This window comes from Perca flavescens, chromosome 23 (genome assembly GCF_004354835.1).
Source record: "Perca flavescens isolate YP-PL-M2 chromosome 23, PFLA_1.0, whole genome shotgun sequence".
Classification (NCBI taxonomy): domain Eukaryota; kingdom Metazoa; phylum Chordata; class Actinopteri; order Perciformes; family Percidae; genus Perca; species Perca flavescens.
The window spans coordinates 7,436,990-7,461,990 of NC_041353.1; the positions used below are offsets into that span (position 1 = coordinate 7,436,990).

The window sequence follows — 25,001 nt, forward strand, 5'->3', positions numbered from 1 at the left end:
TTACAAAAACACCAACACCAGCAAAAGTTAATCCGTCTCTTAATACTCTATGACTTGCCTACCTCGTCTGTGGCACACATCCCCAAAACTCATGTATTCCTACTAAAGATTTAAATGTAAAACGGGTCACAAATGTATGCTTTAATAAAAAAAAAGGCTATGTTAGTTCCTTAAACAGCTGGCCACTCTAGTTTTTAGTAAACCTTACTCAAACAAGAGTAAAAATGCATCTATTGGGGACTATTTTATGCTGTGATTTATACACATTTAGTGCCTTGGTAGGTATTTACAGCAGCAGGATGATGTAGTATTCAGACGAAATAACAGTGTCCATGGTTAAAGGAATATGTCACTCAGTGCAACAGTGTGGCTTATTAATGTGTTTCTAATGAATGCACAACAATGGAGCTGTATGGCACAGGTAGTATATATCAGGCTTTGGCAAAATGCCCTATACTTGTTAATATGATCAAATCATTGTCGGTTTTGGTCTTTTCAGGGCAACAGAAAAATACCACCAGCTGAATAAAGTCTTCAGAGTTTGGTCTGAAGGGTGGAGGGAGGGAGGCCACAGGGGTCAGCAGGGATGTCAGTACCAGGCATTAGTGTTTGGTTTTGGGGGTGATAACTAACCTGCTCAGGAATGTGTGTAGTGCTCACTCCTACACTCTGGGATTATCAATCATCATTACAGACACTTGTTCACGAAGAGATGGACCCTCATCTGTAGGTTTTTCTCGTGAGGTTTTGGTCCGAACATTCTTCATGGATGACCTGCTCATCACAGATGCAAAGAGAAGTGGAAAATATCTCCGCCTGGCATTTTAAAGTGCCAGGTTTTACGAGTCTGAAGAAAGGACAGGCTAGTTTATTTGGCAAGTTTCAATGCCATTTTCAGCCGCATGACCAGCACAACAGCACATGTATTTCCTGGTTTCATTATTTTTTTGATTTATTTTTTTTTCCTCCGGCATAAATTAAACCCAAATTCTGAATTGCACGTGGGCTGGTAAGATGCTGTTTTCCACTGAATTGGATTTCTCATGAAACTCATTATAGAAGATTAGATGTGGCTTTTATCACAAGACAACAGAGGCAGAAGGAGCGCTGCTGCAATTATGGTAACACACTGTGATTCGTTTTAGATTTCAAAATGTTTTCATCCCACTTTTCTCTACATTTGGTTGCACCATGACCAGAAGACTGTACAAGATAGTTGAGTAGAGCATACAATAGCACACACTGGTATTTCTCTCTTCATGCCATTTGTTGTTTTCTGCATTCACACAGAGAAAAAATATTCTTTTTGGAAAAAGGAATAAGATTTAGGTTTCTCCCATGGGGTGAAACAAGCAGCTGACCAAATACAGCTTCCAGCCTGGTGAGAGTGAGTGATGGTTCTCTATCAAACTCTGGAAATAACTGTGGAGGGAAAAGTAGTAGTAGTAGTTTGTGTCATGAATAGCCCATGAGAACTGTAACATTTAATTGGAAAGCAGTTTTTATTTTGAAATTTAAGGCATTTTCTGGAATGCTTATCGACCAGAAGACCTGCTTTGTCCTTTTGAATTACGTTCTATAGTTCATGTGTGGGTCTAGATCACCAGAATAATCAAGCTTAATGATATCATTATGGAGTAGTGCAAATACAAAGCCGTGTGTATGATGTTGTGGAAGAAACTTACTCCCCTTTCTGTGGGGTGTGTAAATTAAGCAACAAAGCTCTTAAGGCCCCTTGTTTTAACAGCAGACCCCAGCCCCCAGCTCATATTGAGGCCATTGGTTTAATTAGGCTCTTAATGTCCATGTTTTACCCTGCTGGGTGTGACACTATGACCTCTAAGAGGGAGGAAATGAAGTAAACCCTGCAGACCCTGCCCCCTCTCTCTCTATTGGACTTCTGAACAAGTAGAGCCACTGTTTTATGTTGTTAGTTCCTCTTACAACATACTGTACTATCTCAACCCCTTTTAAATCAGATTTAGTTTGAAGTGATAAGTGGTCAGTGCAAGTAAAGGAGAAACATGTGATAAGTGTTTGAATTCATTAGTCATGGAGATACTGTCCAACTTTGTTATGGAAGTTTGAGATGCCGAGCATGCCAGTGCTACGAGGATTGAGACCCTTGGGAGAATAGTGCCATTATTCCGGATAGGAGCCTGCCCATGAGCATCCGTGACTGCCGGAAATAAGGCTCTCTGGGTAATAAGTCCTGGATATCACTTTGTTTTTTGTCTCTCAGGGAGACCTTTTTTTGTTGCGCAGACTGCATGGTTAATTTGATGCAGCAGTCATTTGAGAAGGAAAAATGAGAGCTTGTACCATAACAGGATTAGTGATAACACTGTTATGTTTTGTTTTTTTTCAAATGGAAACATGCAGGCAGGCTTTAAATTTGAAAACTGATGCTTGTAAGGGAGAAAAACTATAAAAAAAGAATAGGAGATTGCTGCTAACAATTACCAGTAAGCTAATTATTGATTGAATCTTCTGAGTATTTTCTTGATGAATTGGTTAATTGTCTGGTCTGTAAAATTTCATAAAATTGTGACAATCACAATTTCTTCGATCCCATGTTTGCGTCTTAAAATGTCTTGTTTTTGTTTAATTTCTTTTGAGATAATATAATCACAAGGTCATTTTAGTGGTTGTTATGGAGAGTCCTTTATGGATCCCTCTTGTTTCTTTCACTCAACCTTTCTCTTCTCTTTCAGATTCATTGAGCACAAGATGATGTCCGACGCCAGTGATATGTTGGCAGCAGCCTTGGAGCAAATGGATGGGATCATAGCAGGTAACCACATTGTACACTTGGACTTTAAAGGAACACGCCGACTTATTGGGAATTTAGCTTATTCACTGTAACCCCCAGAGTTAGACAAGTCGATACATACCCTTCTCATCTCTGTGCGTGCTGTAAGGCTGTCTGACGGCTCCAGCAGCATCAGGCCAGCACAGAACATGCAGGTTCCAGCAATCCTACTGCTCCGAATAAGTGACAAAATAACGCCAACATGTTCCTATTTACATGTTGTGATTTATAGAGTCACAGCGTGTACAAAAAACAACGTAACATGAGACACAGACGTCTTCTAACCGTAAACAAACCGGGAACTATATTCTCAGGCGGAAGAATATAGTACTTGGGCGGAGTGATATGCTCGCAGCAAGCCTGTCTGAGAATATATAGTTCCCGGTTTCTTTACTGTTAGAAGATGGCTGTGTCTCAGGTTACGTTGTTTTTTTGTACACTCTGTGACTATACAAATCACAACATGTAAATAGGAACATGTTGGCGTTATTTTGTCACTTTTGTCACAATTCGGAACAGTAGGCTAGTTGGAACCAGTTACCTGCAGGATCTGTGCTGGGCTAAGCTAATGCTGGAACCGTCAGACAGCGTTACAGCACGCACGGAGATGAGAAGGGTATGTATCGACTTGTCTTACTCTGGGGGTTACGGTGAATAAGCTAAATTCCCAATAAGTTGGCGTGTTCTTTTAAGACCATAGCGCTTTTATAAGTGGGCATGGTGGCATACTATGGGGTCTAGCCAAATCTGGAAACCATTGAATTTCAAGCTGGGAGTACTACGTCTAGTGGACGGTAACACAATGTGCCCTTCTCCTTCCACTTCTACCTGCAGTTCAATGTAATCCCACCCGCCCCCCTAAATATACATACAAGTTTGGAATAATGCTGAAAGTGTGCTACTGGATCACTGGCTCTTTCTGCCTCCACTGCATTCCTCCACCATGAGAAATTAAAGAAAGTTTCCTTTGTCCATGCAGTAACGGAAACTAATGATTATTCAAGCTCTGTGAGTTTGGAATACAAACTCCTGCTTGGGAACTTTTGGCCACTCTGTACTTTTGCCGCTGCAGATGAGCAGAGCAGGCTTCCCTTTCAGAGTCCCCACTTTTCCGCTGATGTGTGTAATTATAGCACTGACCTTTCCAATGGGAGCAAGGCAGATGATCACGTGAAATCCCACAGTCCCCACTGTTTCTGCAAAAACCACAGCCGTCATCAAGCCCCACTCCCTGGCTACTGTGGGGAAGCCATGATTGTTTACATATTTATTTATTTAGCTCCCTCTTTGTTACCGTTGGACATCTTCACCATGGCTGACATTTAAGACCGATGACAGATGGAGTGGAGTAGGCAGCAGCACACGATTGGAACATCATGCGCTTGAGTTCAGTCAACAACACGTTGCTGCATTTGCTTCCAAGAAAAATCTGAAAATATGGTTTCCACAGTTACAGAAGAAGATTCAATTGTTATACTGTCTCACATGATGTTTGATAGAAGCCCTATAAACATTTGCTTGTCGTGTGTGTGGGTGTGAGAGAAAACCACAGTACCTAAATATAGTTATCATGCTGCTATTTTGCTCAAATGTTAACTTGAGTAGGAGTAAAATGATTGCTTAAGGATGCTCAATGTCCTCAGAGTAAAATATTGAGTCATTTAAAAACCTGAATGTTCTCAGGGGAAATAAAGTAAGATACAAATCTTTTCATTAAATACTTAATAGAATTAAGTAGATAAACGGCAGCAATGATCAAAGGACTGCAAAGTTTTCATGCAACATTCTAGATGAGGCCATGGGAAAGTTCATTGGCATATATATATATATATATATATATATATATATATATATATATATATATATATATATATATATATATATATATATATATATATATACACACACACGTATGTACATACATGTAAAAAGTTTCCCTGCGAAGTAATTGATGAAGTAATAAGACTAACATCAGATTAGATACTGTATATCAGATTAGATACTTTATGTAAAATCACTAATCTCAGAAAGAAAAAATTGAAATCACAACTACACAAATGAGCTATGCATTTAGTGTGAGGAATGCCCCAAAAAAATGTAATTGAATGAAAAAGATTAAGTTTAAGTAATTTTCTCTGTGTACTGATTAATCGTCTGTCTATAAGTCTGCTTTGATACAAGTGCTATTATCTAAACCATTGATTACCTCTCTGATGATGATGATGAGGAATTAGGAGCTATTAGGGGTGTGACGAGACACCCAGCTCACGAGACGAGACACGAGATTGGGTTCACGAGATCGAGACGAGACAAGATTTTAACACTATTTTAAAAAAAACTTCAATGAAAAAAATAAGACTGGAAAAATAGTCCTTTATTCAATCGAAAGTCACAAAATAAAAAACGAGCACTGAAAGGTTTTGCTACTAACTCAAATGGCTTCTCTCCTGTATAACTAACAGTTACACTGTTACTTATTCCATATGTACGTTGGAGAGATAGTTTCCTCACTCAGAGAACCACGGTTACAACATAACCAAGTGTTTTCTGGCAGCAGTTGGGACCAAATGTTTTATACTTGAATTTGTCATTGTACATTCGACGGAGAGAAATAAAGCTTATTTTATCGTTTCACAGTGATTACGTTTTAAACCACAAATAAATTACCATCAAACACTCAACAGATGATTTTTGTAAAGACAGATACTCTTTTCTCCTCTTCGGTATTTTATTAATTGCAGTTATTGCAATTAACTGTAACGTTGTAACACTGGGTTTAACAAGCAGCTTTTTTCTTCCGCTATTGCTCTGCAAAAGTAAACTCAGTCAACTTTGGAGAACGGGCGGGGGATCTTCTATGCTAATTTCGAGGTTAAAGTCAGACTCATCTGTCATTCTGGATGCTGCTCTGCACTTGTGTACTGATATCGCAAGACACTTTTTACCTCAGCGAGAAATCTCGTCCCATTTAATATCGTCGTCACACCTCTAGGAGCTCTAAAGGCCAAGGTGGTGCGCAGTGACTGTGTTTATTCTTATGCTATCTTTAAGTGAAACACTGGTGGATTAGACTGAAGTATTTATATGCAAACATGTGATTAAGGGCTTGTCATCTGTGTTCTACTGTAACTGTGGGAGAGGAATCAGGCACCCTATTTCCTAATGTTTGACGTTCATAAAACAAAACCATGAAATACGTGTGGCCTCATAAATCTGACGAAAATATTCTAGAGTTCTAGTAGTGAACCTACAGAGTTTTTTGTATTTGCTATGTTTGTTTAATGCCACCCACACCGGATAAAGAAGTTTGTTTACAAGTTGCGACAGACACAACCTGCAAGTCCTGGAAAAAAAAAGTAAAGACAGTTGCACAAAAAGGAAAATGTACAACTTTGGGTAGTCATCCAGCGCCCACCACACCCACAGATCAGTACCAAAATATGGCTTTGGCTGTAAATCCTTCCTTTTTTGTGACACCCTGCCATATTAATTACATTTTGAACACATTAGATTTTTGTTTGGAATAGCCTGCCAGCCCAATGAGCTTATAATTTGAGTGAAATAAGGGGAGTTTTTCTGTGTCATCCCACATCTAACACTTCCTCTCTATCTCCCCAGGGTCCAAGGCCATGGACTACTCCAACGGGCTGTTTGACTGCCAGTCGCCCACTTCACCTTTCTTGGGTGGCCTTCGGGTGCTGCACCTGCTGGAGGACCTGCGGGGAGTACTGGAGCTCATGGACAACGAGGAGAGGGACAACCTGCGGTGTCAGATCCCTGATTCCACTGCAGAAGGGCTGGCAGAGTGGCTGCAGGGACGATTGGTAAAAAGTCCATTTCTAAAGTATTAGTAATGTATTTATAAACTTTAGCATTTCTCTCTCTCCCCCATCTCACCATTTACACTTGTCATTTCAAGTATCTTGTGTCCGCTTGAAAGACCAATGAGATCATTTCATACAGCCAAAAGTGTATGCTTGCAAGCTAACCGCTATCTATAAACTAAGACAAACACATGGATGAATCGTATTAAGGCATGATGAGGTAAGGCAGATTTATAGCACAAACGTTAAAAGATTCAGACTTCAGGGCAATTCTTTTGCTGTTGTTATCACAGGGACCATGTGAGAGACTACCTCTGCAAAAGCTTTTGACGTGGTTGCACTTTTGAGGAGTTAAGATTACATATGTGTCTTATACAGATGGATGGATTTACACCTTTTCAATATCTGGATAGAATGTGTCTCAAAACACTTCCTCAGGTTGTTTTGAGTTGTTGCTTTTCACTCCATCTCCAGTGCTTCTTGGATGCATTTGATATCTGATAGCCATCCGATCAGCCCAAGATGCATGAAGTGACTATAAGTTTAGAGGATTTCTGATTATTTTTGTCACTGTCCAGAGAGAAAATGTTATCATGAATCTTATAGTCAGCGTTTATTTTTGTGCAGGTCTCCAAAGCAACTGTCATTTTAAATAAAAAATGTTGTCGCAGCATATGTCTGTGTATGATAATATCAGTGTGTTTGCGCGGTCCAGTTTTAGTAGATAGCCTGGTATGAAATATCCTCTGATCTGCTTTGCACCTTATCATCGTGCTACACTGCCTACACCGAGACTCTGTTTATTGTAAAAGTGCTGTTATGACGTGCTTGGTGAATGATGGATTTTCTATAGGAGTCATGCTGCAAATAGTTTCCATCTTCCAAATTCACATTGACTCAGGCTGAGGCTCTTGTTTTCCTTCCCTCACGGACTCGTCTCTCCATGTTTGATATTTGAGAGAAGAGTTTGCTTTTGATTAAATTTTCAGATCACTTTCATGTGGGAACAGTATTGACTCTCACATGTGTCTCTGAAAACTCAATTCTCCTATCTGTTCTTGTCTTCAAGGGAAAACCATGTGAGTTTATTGTCAGGGAGGTTATATAGCTATACACTTAAGTGGTATGCATCCATTAGAAAATCTATGTAGCTCAAGGCTGGTGTGTTTTTTCATTTGGACTCCTCAGCCAGACCCATATTTCAGCAAGACAGCTAAAGGCCGTCCCCCTTTTTTTTCATAAGCTCTCAACACGAAGAAATAACAGTTAAACCGTTTTTTTACTGATGCAACAAATGTAGCAATTTGTTCAGATAACATACATCAACGTTGTATTGTTTCTCATTTCAGACTAACGGCCACGGCTCAGAAGCAGTCTACCAAGAACGTCTGTCACGACTGGAAAGTGACAAAGAGTGTCTTATTCTTCAGGTTTGAGCAGAACTCTGCATTGTAGCTACAAGGCAGCAGAACAGCTGCTCTTGAATAGGCAATTAAGTAGTATTGTACGTAGCTGCCTTTTGAATAATTACTGAGTTCTTAGTGTCATTTGTTGGTTTTTATGTTTGTCTGTTAGTTGGCAGATTATCTCCAAAACTTATCAACAAATGTTCAAGTAATTTAGTAGAAAGTTTGGTGGATGGGAACAAATGATTAGTTTTTGAATGCAGATCTTGAGCCTTATAATTACCATGTAACCTTTTTACAAAGCACATTTTTTGAACTTTAAACCTACATTCCTCAGTTCAAAACAAATCAGTAATTACAGGCTGATCTGATTTTCTAAATTTGAATTTCTGGTGAAAATGTAAAACTCCAAGACCAAATTGGGTCCAGTCTTTCTCAATCTTGGTACCTTTTAAATATTTGGAGGATCAGGGAAAAGGTACAATTTATCCTGGTGCAAAAAAAAAAAAAGATGGCTGCCTTCAGCCATTCAACAGGATTGTCTTTCAGTATGTAGCCTATATTTGGGTACGGATCTGATTTTAGGATGCATACAAAGAATGTTTTCTATAATCCAAATAATACATTTTAGATGATTATCTGGCCTTGGAGGACCTACAGTATGTTCTCTCTAACGGTTCTGTGTGATTAATACTAATTAGAGCTGCAAAGATTAATCGATTAGTTGTCAACTATTAAATTAATCGCCAATTATTTTTAATAATTGATTAATTGCTGATTCGTGTTTTTATTAAAGTATTTTTTTTAAATATTTTTAACATTTTCTGATTCCAGCTTTTTGAATGTGAATATCTTCTAGTTTCTTCACTCCTCTATGACAGTAAACTGAATATCTTTGAGTTGTGATCAAAACGAGACATTTGAGGACGTCATCTTGGGCTTTGGAAAACACTTGTCAACATTTTTCACCATTTTCAGACATTTTATAGACAAACTAATCGATTAATCGAGAAAATAGTCTCCAAGTCAATCGACACTGAATAATCGTTAGTTGCAGCCCTGATGCTAATCTCCCCCATTGTCCAGGTAAGTGTTCTAACAGACCAGGTGGAGGTGCAAGGTGAAAAGATTCGGGACCTAGACAACTGCCTGGATCATCATCGGGAGAAACTAAATGCTACTGAGGAGCTGCTGCAACAGGTACACACACTCTACAATGTCACCTTACTTTGGTTATGCAGTTAAAACTGTCATCCCTGCCCTTAAAACGGATCGCTCCACAAAACAATTCAGTGTAGCTTTACCAAGTGTGCACCTTGCTTCATAGGAGCTGTTGAACCGGACAACACTGGAGACCCAGAAGCTAGAGCTGATGACCGAGGTGTCCAGTCTGAAGCTGAAGCTGACGGCTCACAGGGACAATGAGGTAGAGTATAACCCCTGTCCTTAACATGTACGCTATATTAAATGGAGCAGAGATGGCTGAAGTTCTTAGTTGCACCTGCGACTTGTTTTTACTCTTTGCGATGTGTGACTCCTAGAAACCACCCACTCATTGTTTTAAAGTCACAAAGGTCAGTCTCACTCGACTGGAGGACTCAGAAATCTGTCATATGGTGCAGGGTGAACTTCTTTATGCGCTACAGAAGAGGCTTAAACACCCCTTTGCTCCAGCAGCTGTTTCCTGCTAGAACCCCCCCATACCTCTCCCCTCTCTGAGGGCCTGTGAAAGTTATAGTTTCCATACACCGTCTACTAGCTGGGACACTATGTAGTGTTTCCAGACAGTAAAATGTCTAAAGGGAGTTGACTGAATTGTAACTGTTTGCATTTATTTTTGTTTCCATTTAGCCTCCGTTAAGCTTTAAATCAAACCCTAAACCCCAAACATATATTCTCAGTCCTATTTAAGCAATGCTGAAATATTCTGATTTCTGTATTTCTTTAACCTGTAGCACCTGATTTATGCATTTTGTTAAAAATCTCAACCCTTCCTCTCAGTGTCACAGCTCGGTCAAACCAGACATCACATACTGTATATACTATGTGTACTCTTTCCAATGATAGCAGATAAACATTCATAAATCTGTTAAAACATGTAGTAAAAAGTGCTTATTACTCCAAATCTGCATCATGGTCCTCAAATGCATTAATCCAGGTCTTTAAATCAGTGGTAACGTTGCAAACTGGATCTGCTAGTAGCTGATGCAGCATGACATTTCATGGTGGTGATTTGCCCAATATAAAAAGCAGCGGTCATATATAACCCACAATTTAGACACACTCACACAGACCACACATACTAATTTGCAGCTAGCTTTGACTGTGTAGTTTGTTACCACTATACAATTCTGTAGGCATATTAAAAATGTGCTATTGGACACTATTCTCTTTAAATAAATTGCAGGTGGAAGTGAGACAGACTAAGTGTTAAACCTTTAGAAAGATAGTTTTCTTATTTGTAATAAGCAGTGACATTCTCAAGTTGCAGTTTAATTCAGTATTGTATCATTTCCTGTTAGTATTTCTTGTATACTATCTGCAACAGCATCACAATTAGTATAAAGTACATAATGTATACAGTTTATGTAGTAATGAATTGGGACACACTATTCATGAAGAGACTTGCGGTGTGTTGAAAACCTTTGGAAATCTGAAACAGTCGGTTTTCCCATAAAGAGTTAGGTGTTGGCCACCCCTGTGTCGAATGATAGTATTTTTAAGTAGCCCAATTTATTCTGAAAAATGCAATATAGGAACATGTCATAAGCTAAACTTAGGAAAAACTGCCTTAAGTTCAAAGTTCAAAATGAGTAGACAATTATGTGAAAGTACTACTAAATAACAATACACATGACATTTAATGGCAGTTTCTCCAAAGCACAGGGACCCTGCACTTTTGCCGATTAGGATAAAAGCAATTTCACAATAATTGACTGTGCCATTTTCTCTTTAGTCCAGCATTGGTCTCCATGTGTAGACTGAGCTTCTCAAATTCTCTCCAGTGGGACATCAGTCTGAAAATAATGTTTGGTGATTTTGGCAGGAATTCTCCCACTGTTAAAAAAAATAATTCAGAACTCTCTCCCACACAGTCTCCATAAACCTCCCCAGTGCAGGTTTCCTCTCCGAGTTTAATGGGTCATGTTCTCTTACTCCTCCCCAGGGTTTGTACCAAGAAGTAACAGACCTGCGGTTCAGGGTGACTGACATAGAGAATGAAAGACTGCAGTGTGAGAAGAAACTTAAAGCTACCAAAGTGAGTGTGCTCAAGGTCCAGTTAGCAGAGACTGTATTCTTTGACAATGAACTATGACAGGAGATCTGAATCTTTTTCCACCATGACATCCATTCTCTGCTCCCTTTCTTTTACCCCTCTTTTCACCATATCCTGCTTTCTCCCCCCCTTATCTACTGTGATTTTAACATCTTTCTGCAACATGCTAACCTGTCAAGCGTCCAAAGTGGAACACTGAACGGTTCACTGGACATGAGGTGAACAAGGTTTAATCTCCAGCCTGTACTCTTCTCCTTTCTGGCCCTTAAGATCCTCTAAACCTGCTCCTTCTCCACTGCTGCACACTGCTTTCCTGACTTTCACCACTCGCTGTAAGTGCCTTCACCTGTACCGGTTTCAGGATTTGTACCTGGTTAAAATCCTTTTTTTTTTTTTTTTTTTCTATTAACACCTGTAGACTAAAATAACATATTTACAGAATCATACGGTTTACTCAGGTCACTCAATGTACATACAGTAAGCATTTTCTTTTCATTGTATATTTCTCCAATCTTAAAGCTACACATCTTGTTAATCGGTACATTTTCTTAATTTCAATCAGGTAGTTCTTTGAACAGTAACCAGCTTTTGATGAGGTGTTTTGTGTTAGCTTTATATGCGTGTCCACCTTTTCAGTGTGTCCACAGTTAAGTGACTAGTATGAGCTTGTACTGAATAATTTCACAATCACCCACAGTGTGTTAAATAGATGACAGAAATGTACCTAAATCACTAACTGACTCTACAGACTGACTAATTCTTACTAATGTTATGTTAAAGGGCCACTCCACTAGCCTGGGTGCCAGCCGAACTTAGCCCTGACTAGAATCTGAGTATGACCATGTCAGGCTACCACTCCACTGGTTTAACATGTCAAATTCTTCATTTAATCATCACAACAAGTACTACTCGGCTTGTAAAAAAATATACAGTGTGGTGGTATGTCTTCTGTGGCTCTGAATGAGTTTTCCAAAGTTTGAAACATGAGAGTCTAGAGCCATGCTAATGGCTCTGTGAGGCTGTACTTGGTTGCATTGAGCTTAATGATAACATCAGCATGCTAACAGACTCAAAATGATGATGCTAACATTCTGATGTTTAGGTATAATGCTTACCAGGTTCACCATCTTTGCTTCACCTTCATTTGCTTATTAGCACTTAACATAAAGTAATATAAATAAATCGCTGGAGTGCCCCTTTGTATATTCACTCTCTAAAAGATGTGTGTGTAGTGCTGGAATGACATAATTATATTATCAGTGAGGGGTTTAAATGGAAACTTCTGTATTTTTCAACCCTATTTTCCCATGTTTTTGTGTTTAAGTGACTAATGGAAACAACAATTTTGGAAATTGGCCCAGTATTGAGCGAGAACGCTGCAGCCTGGCCGCCACCAAACGGACTGCAATGCAATCCTTTGGGGGAAATTGTCAATATACGCCCACTAAAAGTGGTTGTTGTTGCCACTGACAAGCTCAGATTGTTATTTCAAGTGTCTGACAACATTATGGAGAGGACCCTACAGAAAATGTTTTTCTTTACCTTTCACTTTTAAAGGTACTTTATTTGTCACATACACGTACATGTAGCGAAATTCATTCTCTGCATTTAACCCATCCCTCAAGGCTCCAGTCCAGCCCACTGCTCCAGTGGGCAGCCAATGACAGTGCCCGGGGACCAACTCCAGATCTGAGCCAGTGCCTTGATCAAGGGCACTGCCTGGAGAACCTAGTACATGTTTTTGATGGTGGGGGAAACCGGAGGAAACCCGGGTGCAAACATGGGGAGAACATGCAAACTCCACACAGAAAGGACCAGAACACCCTGGATTCGATAAATAATTCAAACACAGAAACTTCTTGCTGTGAGGCCACAGTGCTAACCATTGGGCCACCATGCTGCCTGGTGTTATTGTGTCTAAGTCTCACTTACTCTGCTCTGGACCAATTTCAAATATTGTTGTCCCCATTAATCACTTGGACACAGGTTAAAAAATACAGAAGTCATTTATTGAGCAAAACTGACCAAAATGCTCTTGTTCCAGCTCCTCAAATGTTAGGATTTGCAGCGTTTGTCTGTTTTTGTATGTCATAAATTCATTATCTTTGTATTTTGGACTGTAGGTTGAGTCAAACAAGCCATCTCAAAACATTACCTTGGACTCGTGATAGGCATTTCCGAACATTTTATAGACTAAACAATTAATTTGACAATCAAAAAAAATCTTTAGTCATTAGTTGGATGCCTTGTTATACATTCTACAATACATTCTAATTTCATGGGTTAACATTGTGTAGGTTATGAATTTGTAAATGCTCGACAATATGTGTCTGGGCACTTAAAATAAAAAGACAATATAACATGTTTGTCTGCCCATGTTTCATTTACAAATAAAGAAATGTAAATTGCAGACTGATGCCTTTTATATCTTGTCGCATTATAGGAGGAGCTGCAGCTTCTGCAGAAGCAGCTGGAGGAGCGAGAGGTGGAGCTGACGAGGCTGAAGGACGAGAGCAGACTGAGGGTGGAGAGCCACAACAGAGCTGAGGGAGGAGAGAGAGGTGGGCGCGGTTTGAATAATTGCCTGGGAGCTTCTTGTACTGTTTCATGGAGTCTAATATTACACAAGGGCTTATGAGGATTAGACAAACAGACATTTTATATTCCAAAAACACTAGATCCCCCTCCAGCATCCTTCCTGAAGAAATAATGGGTACTTTGCTTTCATCTGGATTCCCCCATTCATTATTTATCCACTATCTTACATTCCACGGACAGTCTGAACTATAATGAGGTGATTTGAGGCCCTTGTTTTTACTTAACTCCTTATCCTTCTGTCTGTAGGCTCCATACCAAACATATCTGTTTTACTCCTTCACCCACTGCTGACCTTATCTTATCCACTATGATGGTTGAGGAATGCCATTTTAAAAAAAAAAAAAAAAAAAAGGGAAATCTCTTATAAGGGTCTGCCTGTAAACACGTGCTGTACAGTATAACTGGATATAGGTATTTGTTTTGTCTTCCAGTTCCCTATACAGGTGCTGGTTGTTTGTTCAGACACTGACAACACCAAAACTGTAACCAACAACAGCAAAACTGATCGGGTCAGATGTCTGCTTTTAAGACAAAACAAAACAACAGAAACAATTTTGATTTTGAAATGACTTAAGGCAGTTTTATGCTTCTGCGTCGAATCGACGGCGTACCCCCGCAGACCCCTCTGCGTCTACACCGGACCCTACGCCGTAGCCTGACGTGCACCTCTCGAAAAATGGAACTACACGTCGCAGCGACGCATGTTGCTCGGCCGTGGCTTGGTAGCCTTGCATTTCCACCGACTCATTTCCTGGTTCTCCTTCTCAATAAACAACATGAAATCAAGGAGAGGGTGAACTTTTCCTGCTACAGATGTCCCACCTTGGTCAGAAAACATTTGTTTCTCTCGCTATGAGTCGCTACTCACTCCGAAACTAATCTCCGTCCAACTCTCTCACACACACACACACACACACACACACACACACACACACACACACACACACACACACACCGGTTCGACGCACACACCAGCGCACAACTATAAACATCAGGCCACTTACATAGGCTACGGCAAAAGCTCTTCGTGGAGCCTCTGCAGAATCATAAAACCACCTTTAGGCTCAGAAATATGCTGTGTCCTGATAGGAAGTTTTTCTCAAGGATAAGCTGGGTAGATGCTCATAAACACCGATCTTACACCAAAGTCTGTCCAACCAATGGGCCATTGAAATTAGATTCTGATTAATGAAATGGTACTAAACCCCAACTCTAATCATCTAACTCAATATTAATGACATGCTCTACACTGGTACACACACTTCAGAGAGTTCACAGAGTTGCCCTGTAGATAAACTTGGCTTGAATTAGATTACCAAGTGGGTGGCACATGTTTAATTGTGTAGTGATCCTAGTAGTCACACAGAAAGTCACTGGGCCCTATCTTGCACCCGGCGCAGCGCAAAGCCCGACGCAAGTGTCTTTGCTGGTTTAAGACCGACGCAGTTGTCAATTTCCTGTCCAGCGCCCACGTTGTTCAAATAGCAAATGCACCTGCGCCCATCTTTGCGCCCATGGGGGTGCTGGTCTTCCCGGGAGGTGTGTTCAGGTGAATTCTTGGCGTTTTGCTATCTTGAGGCAGCTGGAAGTGATCACGCCATTGACCAACAAAAACCTGGTCTAAAGTCAATAGCGCAGCACTCCGTTGTTATTTTAACAAAGCATTATTAAAATGCTCCTAGGCTCGTGCACAGCGCGCGCACTATGCTTGTTACACACACAGGGACGTGCAGCAGCACACAAACATGCAAAAGATTAAAAATATTACAATGTGAAATAGTATGATATGAAATGCTTGCGCGCTTTCACTTGACGCACAAGCAAATACGTTTCTTCTCCTGAAAATCTCTCCTTCCTGCTTAGCAAATCCACCATCATAATAGCAATGCACCAAGCTACAAACGCGGCTGGCTTTTAAAGGAAATGGGAGATGACACTGATTGGTTTATTGCATGTTACGCCCAAAACACACCTATGATTAAGACACTAAGTACAACCCTTTTGAACCTGGCGCATAGACCCTTTTTTCTGCCGTTAAACTAGCAAAAGTACACGCCCTAAACGCACCTGCGCCAGGCGCTTCAGGCCGTGTGCTTAGATTGTTAAAATAGGGCCCACTGTGTTTGATAATTGATTCATTGCAGCAACAAGCTGAAACAAGAGCTGTACTGACCAGCCCACCGAGCCCCAGCGGGTTCATTATTTCTGGCATCTGCTGGCTGGTTTCAGAGTGTAACATATCCATTTTTTTTCCCAGATTCAGAAGTGATGAAGATGGCATTGGAGTCACTGGCGTCGGCCAACGATGTGAAGGTACAGTGTGATGTGATGCAGCTGGGCAGCCGCTTTTGATTTGCTTTTATTTACAGTCGTAACTGGAACATCATATTAATCTACAGGAACGAAGGATAAAGGAGCTGGAGGAGTCACTCACAAAGTGCAAGAAGGTGCAGCAACTGGTCAAAGGTCAGACTGTGTTTAAAGATCATACACATTATTGTTACTCTTTATTCACTTACCATATTTGCATTCCTGTTACCACATCAATATTGAATCAACGTTTTGGGATTTGCCAAATTTTACAAATTGCTTTGGCCTTAAAATCTCACACAGCACGCAAAAATAAAACTAGGAACACATCACATACTGACTTTATCAGAGCATCACAACATTGTACATAATCATCACAGAATTTTAATAATCCTAGCATTTTAAGATAAACTTTTTATTACCAATTTAATGCTGCCAAATGGAAACTAATTCTCATCAAAACGGTCTGCAGCTGTCATTTCCTCAAGATAATACAACTAGAAGTCAGGAAACAGTAGAGCATCATTTTATTTATAATATGCTGTATTACTGTAAACATTAATAATAGTCTAGAGTCCAAATTAATATAAACTACAGTAAATGATAACAGTGACTGCACTTCACTGCATCAGTTTACCTTTTCTTTCTTTATTCCAAACACCAAAACGTATTTCAATCAGTCATTTAAAATACAGTAAGCTGATACAATGAGCATGTTTCGCATATGAATCTTTATATTCTTTGGATCTTTGTAAAATGCATGTATCTAAAGTGAATGTAAGTGTATGTAAAGTGGTGAAATGATTCAGAAAAAGATAAAGAAAGACCCTGCATTTATCTACTTTACCCATAGGAAGAATTGATATCGTGAAGACTTATGGCAGCCTAAAAGGTGGATAATCTTTAAAATGAAAAAAAAACTGAGCTTAATGCTGCAGTACATCCCTGTTGACTGTCCTGACTGTCCTCTCTCAGAGAAGTTGGAGGAAGATGACTATGACGATATCCCAGAGGATCCCTCGGCTTCTGTATCCATGGAGATGGATCAGGTCACTCTGGTGTTGGAAGGAGAGGCAGGAAGAAACTCTGGCGAGGTAAACACAACCTCTGTCAAAACAGTTTGCACACAGGATGAACCCCAGACTGGAGACTTCCTTTAGAACAAGCTCAATTTCAGCCTCCCACTCTGAAATTGTTCCTCCCAGTAATTCAGCGCTTCTGTTTGGGTTATTTGTTGGGCTGTGTAAATGTTCTGCTGTTGGGAAAAATATGTTCAATGAATCACGTTTTTCTCTGTTGTCTCAGTCTATTCCATGTATAGCAGTGCTTTCTGAAATGAATGACCTGGACAGAGAACGACAGTTACAGGCAGCCAAAAGGTAAAACTCCTCTTAGTGTCAGATCTAATTATTGTTAATAAACCTCTTTCTTTCTTTCTCCTTTATTTTATCTCATGGGTGGACGTAAATAAACTGAAATATCTGCACAAAATTTGAACTAGTTGTAGCAGACGCTTCGGACTTCCCTAAAGTTTGTTTTACAGACTTTTCTAAAAGCATGCAGTGTGTCTTAAAAGGTATGTGACCGTTTGAATTGTTGAATGATCTAATAACAGTTACTATAATGCAGTGGTGGAGGAAGTATTCAAATCCTTTATTTACAGTACACACTGTAAAAATACTGCATTACAAAAGTAAAACTCCAGCCTTGGAAATATTAAAGTAAAAGCATGTAGGTATAATCAGCAAAATGTACAATTTTCAACTATTTTATACAGGACTGAAACTAATTATTACTTTTATTATAGATTAATCTGCTGATTATTTCCTTGATTAATTGATTGATTCTGCCCAAAATGCCCGTCACAATTACCCAGAGCCTAAAGTGACACCTTCGCAATGTTTTGAGTTGAACCAACAGTCCAAACTTGAAAATTATTAACATGAACCATGACATTTTTTTCCCCATTAAAAGTGACTTAAAGAATATGAAAATTGTTGCCATTTTCTGTTAATAGATGAATGAACAAAGTGTTTCAGCTCTATTTGTACATTCATAGGTTTTGTGTGCAAAAATCTTAATTTTAAGTAACTAAAGCTGTCAAAATGTGGTTGAGTAAAAAGTACAATATTTCCCTCTAAATGTAGTGAAGTAGAAAGTGGCATGAGAGGAGAATACTCGAGATAATTAAAAGTACCTCAATCTTGTACTTGAGTAAATGTACTCTGCTCAGGTTGAAGGTGGGCGTAGCTAGGCTGGGAATGTGAGACCACCTCACTCTGTACCCATAAGAATAATTAAGGTGACATTTGTTTTGGCAGCAAAACACTCTGTGGAGAGTCATGAAGATGTTAATCAAACACAATCTGTGCACGCCCACACACTCCAGGAGAGAGGAGAGTTCTAATCAAGCAGCGAATGGAAACACCTGTTTGCATGGCCTTTAAGCAGTGCATGTAGAATTGATTGTGGAAGCTAATGGCTTCCACAATAAGAAGAAAAGGGTAATTTAGTTTTGTTTATCAGTGTTTCCTCTATGTTGATTTGGAAATGGCGGCCCGCCACACCAAAATATCTGCCGCCACGGTATCGCCCGGTTAGTCTATTTAGCTAATCATTGCCGTTAATATGTGATAAAGCCGGTTTATATCACACTCTGTGTGTGTGCTCTGAGTCGTTTTATGTTAAAGTTAACTTTTATAATATAGGAGGTTATTGTGAAGTGAATCATGGAATCATTTTGTATCTATAAATTTGCATGTGCTGAATAGAATTTAATTTTTTAAGTGAAACCAGTATACTTCTACACCTGTAATCTGACTGATTATGTTATCTCCACAAAGTAACAGTAGTTCTACGGAACTTGATGCTTAGGATATTTTAAGACTCATTTTAATACTTGTTCTTGTTTCAGTTCCTTAGACGTCCCACAGCCAGGCAGCCCAGCCATAAGCAGCAGCTCTGACCAGGTAAGAGCTCTGAGCTCTTCATTAATTTTTATTTTGACCTATAAATGTGAATCCATCCATGTGAGTAGTTTCTGTCGATTTTGAATGAATGACTGCCAGTGTATTAGCTTCTTTCATAAGTCTTAATGTAGTCACAGGACCAATCGCTGTATGAGATAGTCCTGCTCTGACACCTAGTGGTTAAATAGTGCAACTACATTTCCTTTTTCCTCTTCTTTAAAAATGTAAAGAAATGTCCTGACTTTTCTACACGCCTGTATTTTCTTTCTCATAGGCCAAAAATAAAGCCGGACCCGGTTCCTCATCTCCTACCAGAGCAAACACCACAAGCGATGACAGCTTTGGTTCCAAGAAGGCCCGGTCTTCTTTCGGCCGTGGCTTCTTCAAGCTGCGTGGAGGAAAGCAGACAGCCAGCTCTCCGAACCTGGGTGATACTGAGCTCCTAAATCGCCGCACTCTCCTGGAATTTATCACATTTCTTCACTATTTTGAGATGGGTCTTATGTTTTATATACTGATCGTCGGGTTTCTTTCCCGGCTCTGTAAATTGTGAAGATCGCACCCGGAGTGCCAGTGCACCTGCGTTAGGTACAGTAGAGCAGAGTGGCCTTGTTGGCTTGCATGTGTAGTATCCATTGGGATGTTGAATTCCTTATTTTTTAATTTAACATTGGGTTTTAGTGGTGCGTCTCTAGTAACTGATCTTTTTCAGACCGTACTGGTGGGTTGTCCAGCCTTGTAGAAGTCTGTCATGTTAATGTGTATGCTATTATTTTATTTTTATTTTACAGCTGAGACAGAACGTAAAGGCACAGAGCACCTGGATTTGGCCGGTGTTCCTCTGCAAAAATCTCATGATGGAGCCCCCCTACCTTTCTCACCCGAAACCAAAAAGAAGTCCAAAGGCTTCATGAAATTCTTTGGCAGGTAACATTCAGGGGGGTGTCAGTTGTATTCAAGGTAATGAAAGATGATTATTTATACATTTATAATGTGATACTCCTGCAGACTAAAGAGGAGTCACTCTACCTCCTTCAACCTGGATGATGCAGCAGAGATGGAGTTCAGGAGGGGAGGAGTCCGAGCCACAGCCGGCCCTCGACTAGGCTGGTCACGTGAACCTAAGCACAAGTAGGTGTCCAATGTTTATCATGAATTTAAGGCATAGTCTATAATACAGTGTATTATTGTTTAGTCAGTTGCACCAGTTGAATTGTTGTGATCAATAGGGCTGTGCTCGATTGAAGAAATTCTTAGTCGACTAACACTCATTCAATTGTATCGACTAATCGATTAGTGAATTTAATCGACAGATCAGTAGATCGGAGTTTCTCCGCAAAGAGTCATGCAAAAGCACCACTTTAATTCTTGTGTTTACCAGCGATGTGCTGTACGTTTCTTGGAAATAAGTCATTCAGCATGAAAAAAGCATAAAACATGACTAATCGACTAACGAAATCTAAGTTGACTAAGACCAAAACGACAGATTAGTTGACTAATCGACTAAGAGGGAGCAGCCCTAGTGATCAATATTCCTTCTCTGTCCCTCCGTCAGTGCTGACGATGTGCCTTTCTCACGGTGGAGTAAAGATGAAGTGTGTGCGTGGCTGCACGAGCAGGGCCTTGGGTTATATGTTGCCCAGGGTCAGAGCTGGATCAAATCGGGACAAACGCTACTGCGGGCATCACAACACGATCTGGAGAAGGTAGGAACGTTTTGTTTTAGGGTGATTTTGTCACAGAAAGACATTGTTTTCTTTATCCAGAATCTCTGCAGGGGCATGTTGCCAAACATTTAAAATATTGTTATACTGCAAACATGAGTACAAAGAAGTTATTGATTACATACAAAGTTTTTACCATTCAAATCATATTTTTGTTGAGCTTCTAAGCCCAATTTTACACTCAAATCTTTGAAAGGCCAAAGGGGAAGACGGCTGTACTCTCAGATGTTTTAGCCATGTTACTCGCTGCTGTCTGTGAAAAGTTTCCTGTTGTGTTGTCCCTCTGTTTACCTGATCAGGAGTTGTGCATGAAGCAGCCTCTCCACAGGAAGAAGTTGCAGCTGGCTCTACAGGCTCTCGGGTCAAAGGAGGACGATTTAAAGGGCAGACTGGACAGCAACTGGGTGACCAGTGAGTCATCATCTTGCTTAATAAGAACGACTTTCCCCCACGACTTTGGATTCAGATTAAACACATTGATGTTTATTTCAGGGTGGCTGGATGACATCGGCCTCCCGCAGTACAAAAGTTACTTTGATGAGGCTCGTGTTGATGGACGCGTGCTGCACTACCTGACGGTGGTGAGTTTAAGCTTCATGTTGCCTGTGTGGAAGCTTGCAAAACTTATTTGACAATAAAGTGATAGTTTTTTGTCAAAAGTTCTTCCTAATAAATGTTTTATATTCTGACGGAACTTCCCCACTGAGGAAATCATTCAACAGCGGACATGATTTTTTTTTCCTTTGCTGTTTCCCAGGAGGACTTGCTGTCTCTGAAGGTGGGCAGTGTTCTCCATCATCTCAGCATCAAGAGGGCCATTCAGGTCCTCCGCCTCAACTGCTACGAACCCAACTGTCTCAGGCGACGGCCCTCTGATGAGGTATCGCACAGCATACTTTTCTCTTCCTTTTGGTTTTAAAGCTGCATTGGATGTTTCTGCCCCTGACATTTGGATTCTTTTTAATTTCCTTGTCCAGAACAACATGACACCAGCAGAGATCTCCCAGTGGACCAACCACAGAGTAATGGAGTGGCTCCGGTCTGTGGATCTGGCAGAATACGCTCCAAATCTGAGGGGCAGTGGTGTTCATGGGGGACTGATGGTGAGAGGGATGGGGGCAGGATCAGGATTCAGTTAAAATTGACAGAGAGATAATGTTGATGATGTTTACTTCAACCTCTTTACAATGATTGTAAAAAAATATATTAAAATATATTAATTGATATACACATTGCATCAATGTGAGATGGTGTATATATTATGTTCCTTAACAACAAATGGTCCAGGATAAGAGAGAATTAAATTGACAAAATGTTAGTCGCTGGGCGATATGGAGAAAATCTAATTTTTTACCAAATACCTCGATCAATACCGCAACGATATTGTAGTGTTGACTATTGGTAGCCTGGATGCCAGACGAATTTAGCCCCGCCCACAAAATTCGAGATCGGAAATTTGGTCTGGAGTCGCTCCGTTGAGAAGCAATTATTGCCCGAACAGGATCTGATCGGACCAATCAGATTGTCGGAAAGAAGATCAACAGTAACAGAATCAACCACGTCACCAAAGAACGCTTGTTTTGAATTTGTTGAGGTGTAGATTCCACCATCGCGTCTGTTACAGAAGATATCGACAGCGCATTCATTTTAAAATCCTCAGCGGAGGAGCCTCAACAACTGCCCGAAAGCACAGTAGCGTTATATGGTGGAGCAATAAAGAGAGAGACTGAAGAGAGGGACCGCCGGCGCTAGAACCAAGCCGTGAATCAGAGAAATAAAACGTGTTTTCGCCGATCCATCTCTAGAAACGCAACTGTAGCGAGCATGTCACTATCACTAACGTTATCCACATTTATATTTACAAGAAACAAATGACATATCCAGCTTCAAAAAAGTCTAAAAGTCGGAAGTTAGAACGAATGCATTGTGCAACGAGTGGTTGCTATGGAGACGATACACAGTGTCAATAGAAATTCTTTGACAGTGTTGAGTTCCGTTGCTCTGATTGGTTGTAGGTCTATCCAATGAATGCAGAGGCATTTTTTTTCCTGGTTCGGTTGGAACACGCCCCATAATCACAGCCCAATGGAGCGGTTTCAGACTCACATTCTGACTAGAATCTGAGTAGGACCACGTCAGGCTAGACTATTGGTGCTTTTTACAAAATATTTAACACAATGAGATTTTTGATGAATAATCATCAGTAATAATAGAACAGTGTGGTAAGTTCATGACATCACTTTACTGTAATGCAGCTTTTAAAACCAGGAAAAGACAACACTTATGCCATATTACGATATCCAAAATCTAAGACGACATCTAGTCTCATATCACGATATTGATATAATATCGATAGATTGCCCAGCTCTATTAGTCGCTTCATTGTGGTGCAGCCTTTTGTACAGCATGCTGCAGGCAGCCTCACTTTATGATTTTAGAATGAAAACACTAGTTTATTTTGTTTAGAACAATATACCCAGGTGATATCTGGAAATTATGTACTAACCCTTCTTTGAAAGACACTATATGAAATATATTTAAACATGCAGGCTTAAATATCCAACCTATCACCAGGTCCTGCTCTGCATCAGACTTTGTTCTCCGTTCTGACCATTTCTCTTCTTGACCTCTCACCATAACGTTTTCTCAAATGTGTGCACGCTCCGAAGGTGTTGGAGCCCCGCTTCAACGTGGAGGCGCTCGCCCTTCTGCTCAACATTCCCCCCAACAAAACCCTGCTGAGGCGCCACCTGGCCACACATTTCCACCAGCTCATTGGCTCGGAGGCGCAGCGGCTCAAACAGGACTGTCTGGAGAACCCCGATTACACCGTTCTGACCGCTACCGCCAGGGTCAAGGTAAAGGTAACCGTTCGTTCACTTTATCATCTAACACAACCCAGTCTAACTGGCTTTTCTTTAGTCATTTTCCACACTGAACTAATTGTGTGCAACTCAAATGACTCATTAGCTGATTTTGTTGTTTTATTGATAAATATTGGCTGGCTGTTTGTTTATTACTTAACTAGTTTGACATTTTGGGAAATGGTAACAAAATCTGCGTTCCAAGACATCTAAAGCTCACCAGTTAACACATTATCTCTTGTTTGATCTGTATAAAAACTGACGTCTTTATGCTGAGATCAAGTAATTGCCTCCTGATCCCAGCTTCATATTGAACGAGCAGATATGTGGTGTCAATTTTCTCATCTAACTCTTGCTTGTAACCCGAGGTGATGTCTTCAAATTGCTTGTTTTGTTGACCAACAGATGGACTTGCAGAGCAAATTTGCCAGAAGTTCATCAGGGTTTTTCCCAGGCTAGGAAATTCCACCCGGATGTCACTCTTTTCAGATGTCCAGATACCTTCCACTTTCTTTGTGTTGGAATTTTAAACTCCGGTGGATATCTGAAGACTATAGTTAACTGCTCCTCAGATCTCTGCAGGGTAAATCCAGACAGCTAGCTATCTGGATCAGACTATCTGTCCAATCTGAGTTTTCTGTTGAACGACTAAAACAACATTTAACGTACACATGTTCCACCAAAACAAGTTCCTTCCCGAGGCTGTTTAGCAGTAGCTCTGCGTTAAACGCCAATAAACCAGAGCACATTTTTCTCCTATCCCGGATTGCTGTGTTGACTAGCCAGACCCTCCTCCGCAGTGCTGTGGAGGAAGGTCTGGCAATGTGAGACTACCCGTGCAATAATGTTATTTTGCAAGACTGTAAACACAGCAGTTTTTCTATAATATTACTATTTATTTTTATTCTTTTTTTTTTATTTCTTTTTTTTTTGTCTGACATTGTGAATTTCCCCATTGTGGCATTAATACATGATTTTGAGTCTTTCTCCTCCTCTAGCCTAGACGCCTGTCCTTCGGTGGTTTTGGCACTTTGAGGAAGAAACGTCATGATGATGGCGAGGACTACATCTGCCCCATGAACGTGGAAATGCCCAAGAGCAGCAGCTTCCAGAAGGGCCTCCAGATCTATGAGGAACACATTGACCACCTGGAACAGGTATGGAGATACTTCCACTTAGCTTTTTTTTTTTTTTTTTTTTCCATACTAATGGATTTT

The 25,001-nt window shown here is 40.3% G+C and overlaps 1 protein-coding gene across 3 annotated transcripts in view; it reads left to right on the forward strand.

Moving 5' to 3' along the window:
• Positions 1 to 25,001, forward strand: part of ppfibp1a (PPFIA binding protein 1a) — a 34,356-nt gene that overhangs the window by 7,714 nt on the left and 1,641 nt on the right. The window contains exons 2-24 of one of the 3 annotated variants that reach the window (XM_028570443.1): positions 2,715 to 2,794; positions 6,431 to 6,636; positions 7,986 to 8,066; positions 9,129 to 9,242; positions 9,370 to 9,468; positions 11,209 to 11,301; positions 13,763 to 13,880; positions 16,175 to 16,230; positions 16,317 to 16,383; positions 17,081 to 17,119; positions 17,203 to 17,321; positions 17,533 to 17,606; positions 19,142 to 19,196; positions 19,471 to 19,624; positions 19,988 to 20,123; positions 20,205 to 20,327; positions 20,752 to 20,902; positions 21,220 to 21,331; positions 21,413 to 21,501; positions 21,678 to 21,800; positions 21,898 to 22,023; positions 23,590 to 23,784; positions 24,783 to 24,941. In XM_028570443.1, coding sequence (XP_028426244.1) covers positions 2,731 to 2,794; positions 6,431 to 6,636; positions 7,986 to 8,066; positions 9,129 to 9,242; positions 9,370 to 9,468; positions 11,209 to 11,301; positions 13,763 to 13,880; positions 16,175 to 16,230; positions 16,317 to 16,383; positions 17,081 to 17,119; positions 17,203 to 17,321; positions 17,533 to 17,606; positions 19,142 to 19,196; positions 19,471 to 19,624; positions 19,988 to 20,123; positions 20,205 to 20,327; positions 20,752 to 20,902; positions 21,220 to 21,331; positions 21,413 to 21,501; positions 21,678 to 21,800; positions 21,898 to 22,023; positions 23,590 to 23,784; positions 24,783 to 24,941 — 2,553 coding nt within the window. In that variant the 5' untranslated portion in view covers positions 2,715 to 2,730. The remainder of the gene's footprint in view (positions 1 to 2,714; positions 2,795 to 6,430; positions 6,637 to 7,985; positions 8,067 to 9,128; positions 9,243 to 9,369; positions 9,469 to 11,208; positions 11,302 to 13,762; positions 13,881 to 16,174; positions 16,231 to 16,316; positions 16,384 to 17,080; positions 17,120 to 17,202; positions 17,322 to 17,532; positions 17,607 to 19,141; positions 19,197 to 19,470; positions 19,625 to 19,987; positions 20,124 to 20,204; positions 20,328 to 20,751; positions 20,903 to 21,219; positions 21,332 to 21,412; positions 21,502 to 21,677; positions 21,801 to 21,897; positions 22,024 to 23,589; positions 23,785 to 24,782; positions 24,942 to 25,001) is intronic. The other 2 variants (XM_028570444.1, XM_028570445.1) reach the window with 2 other exon arrangements.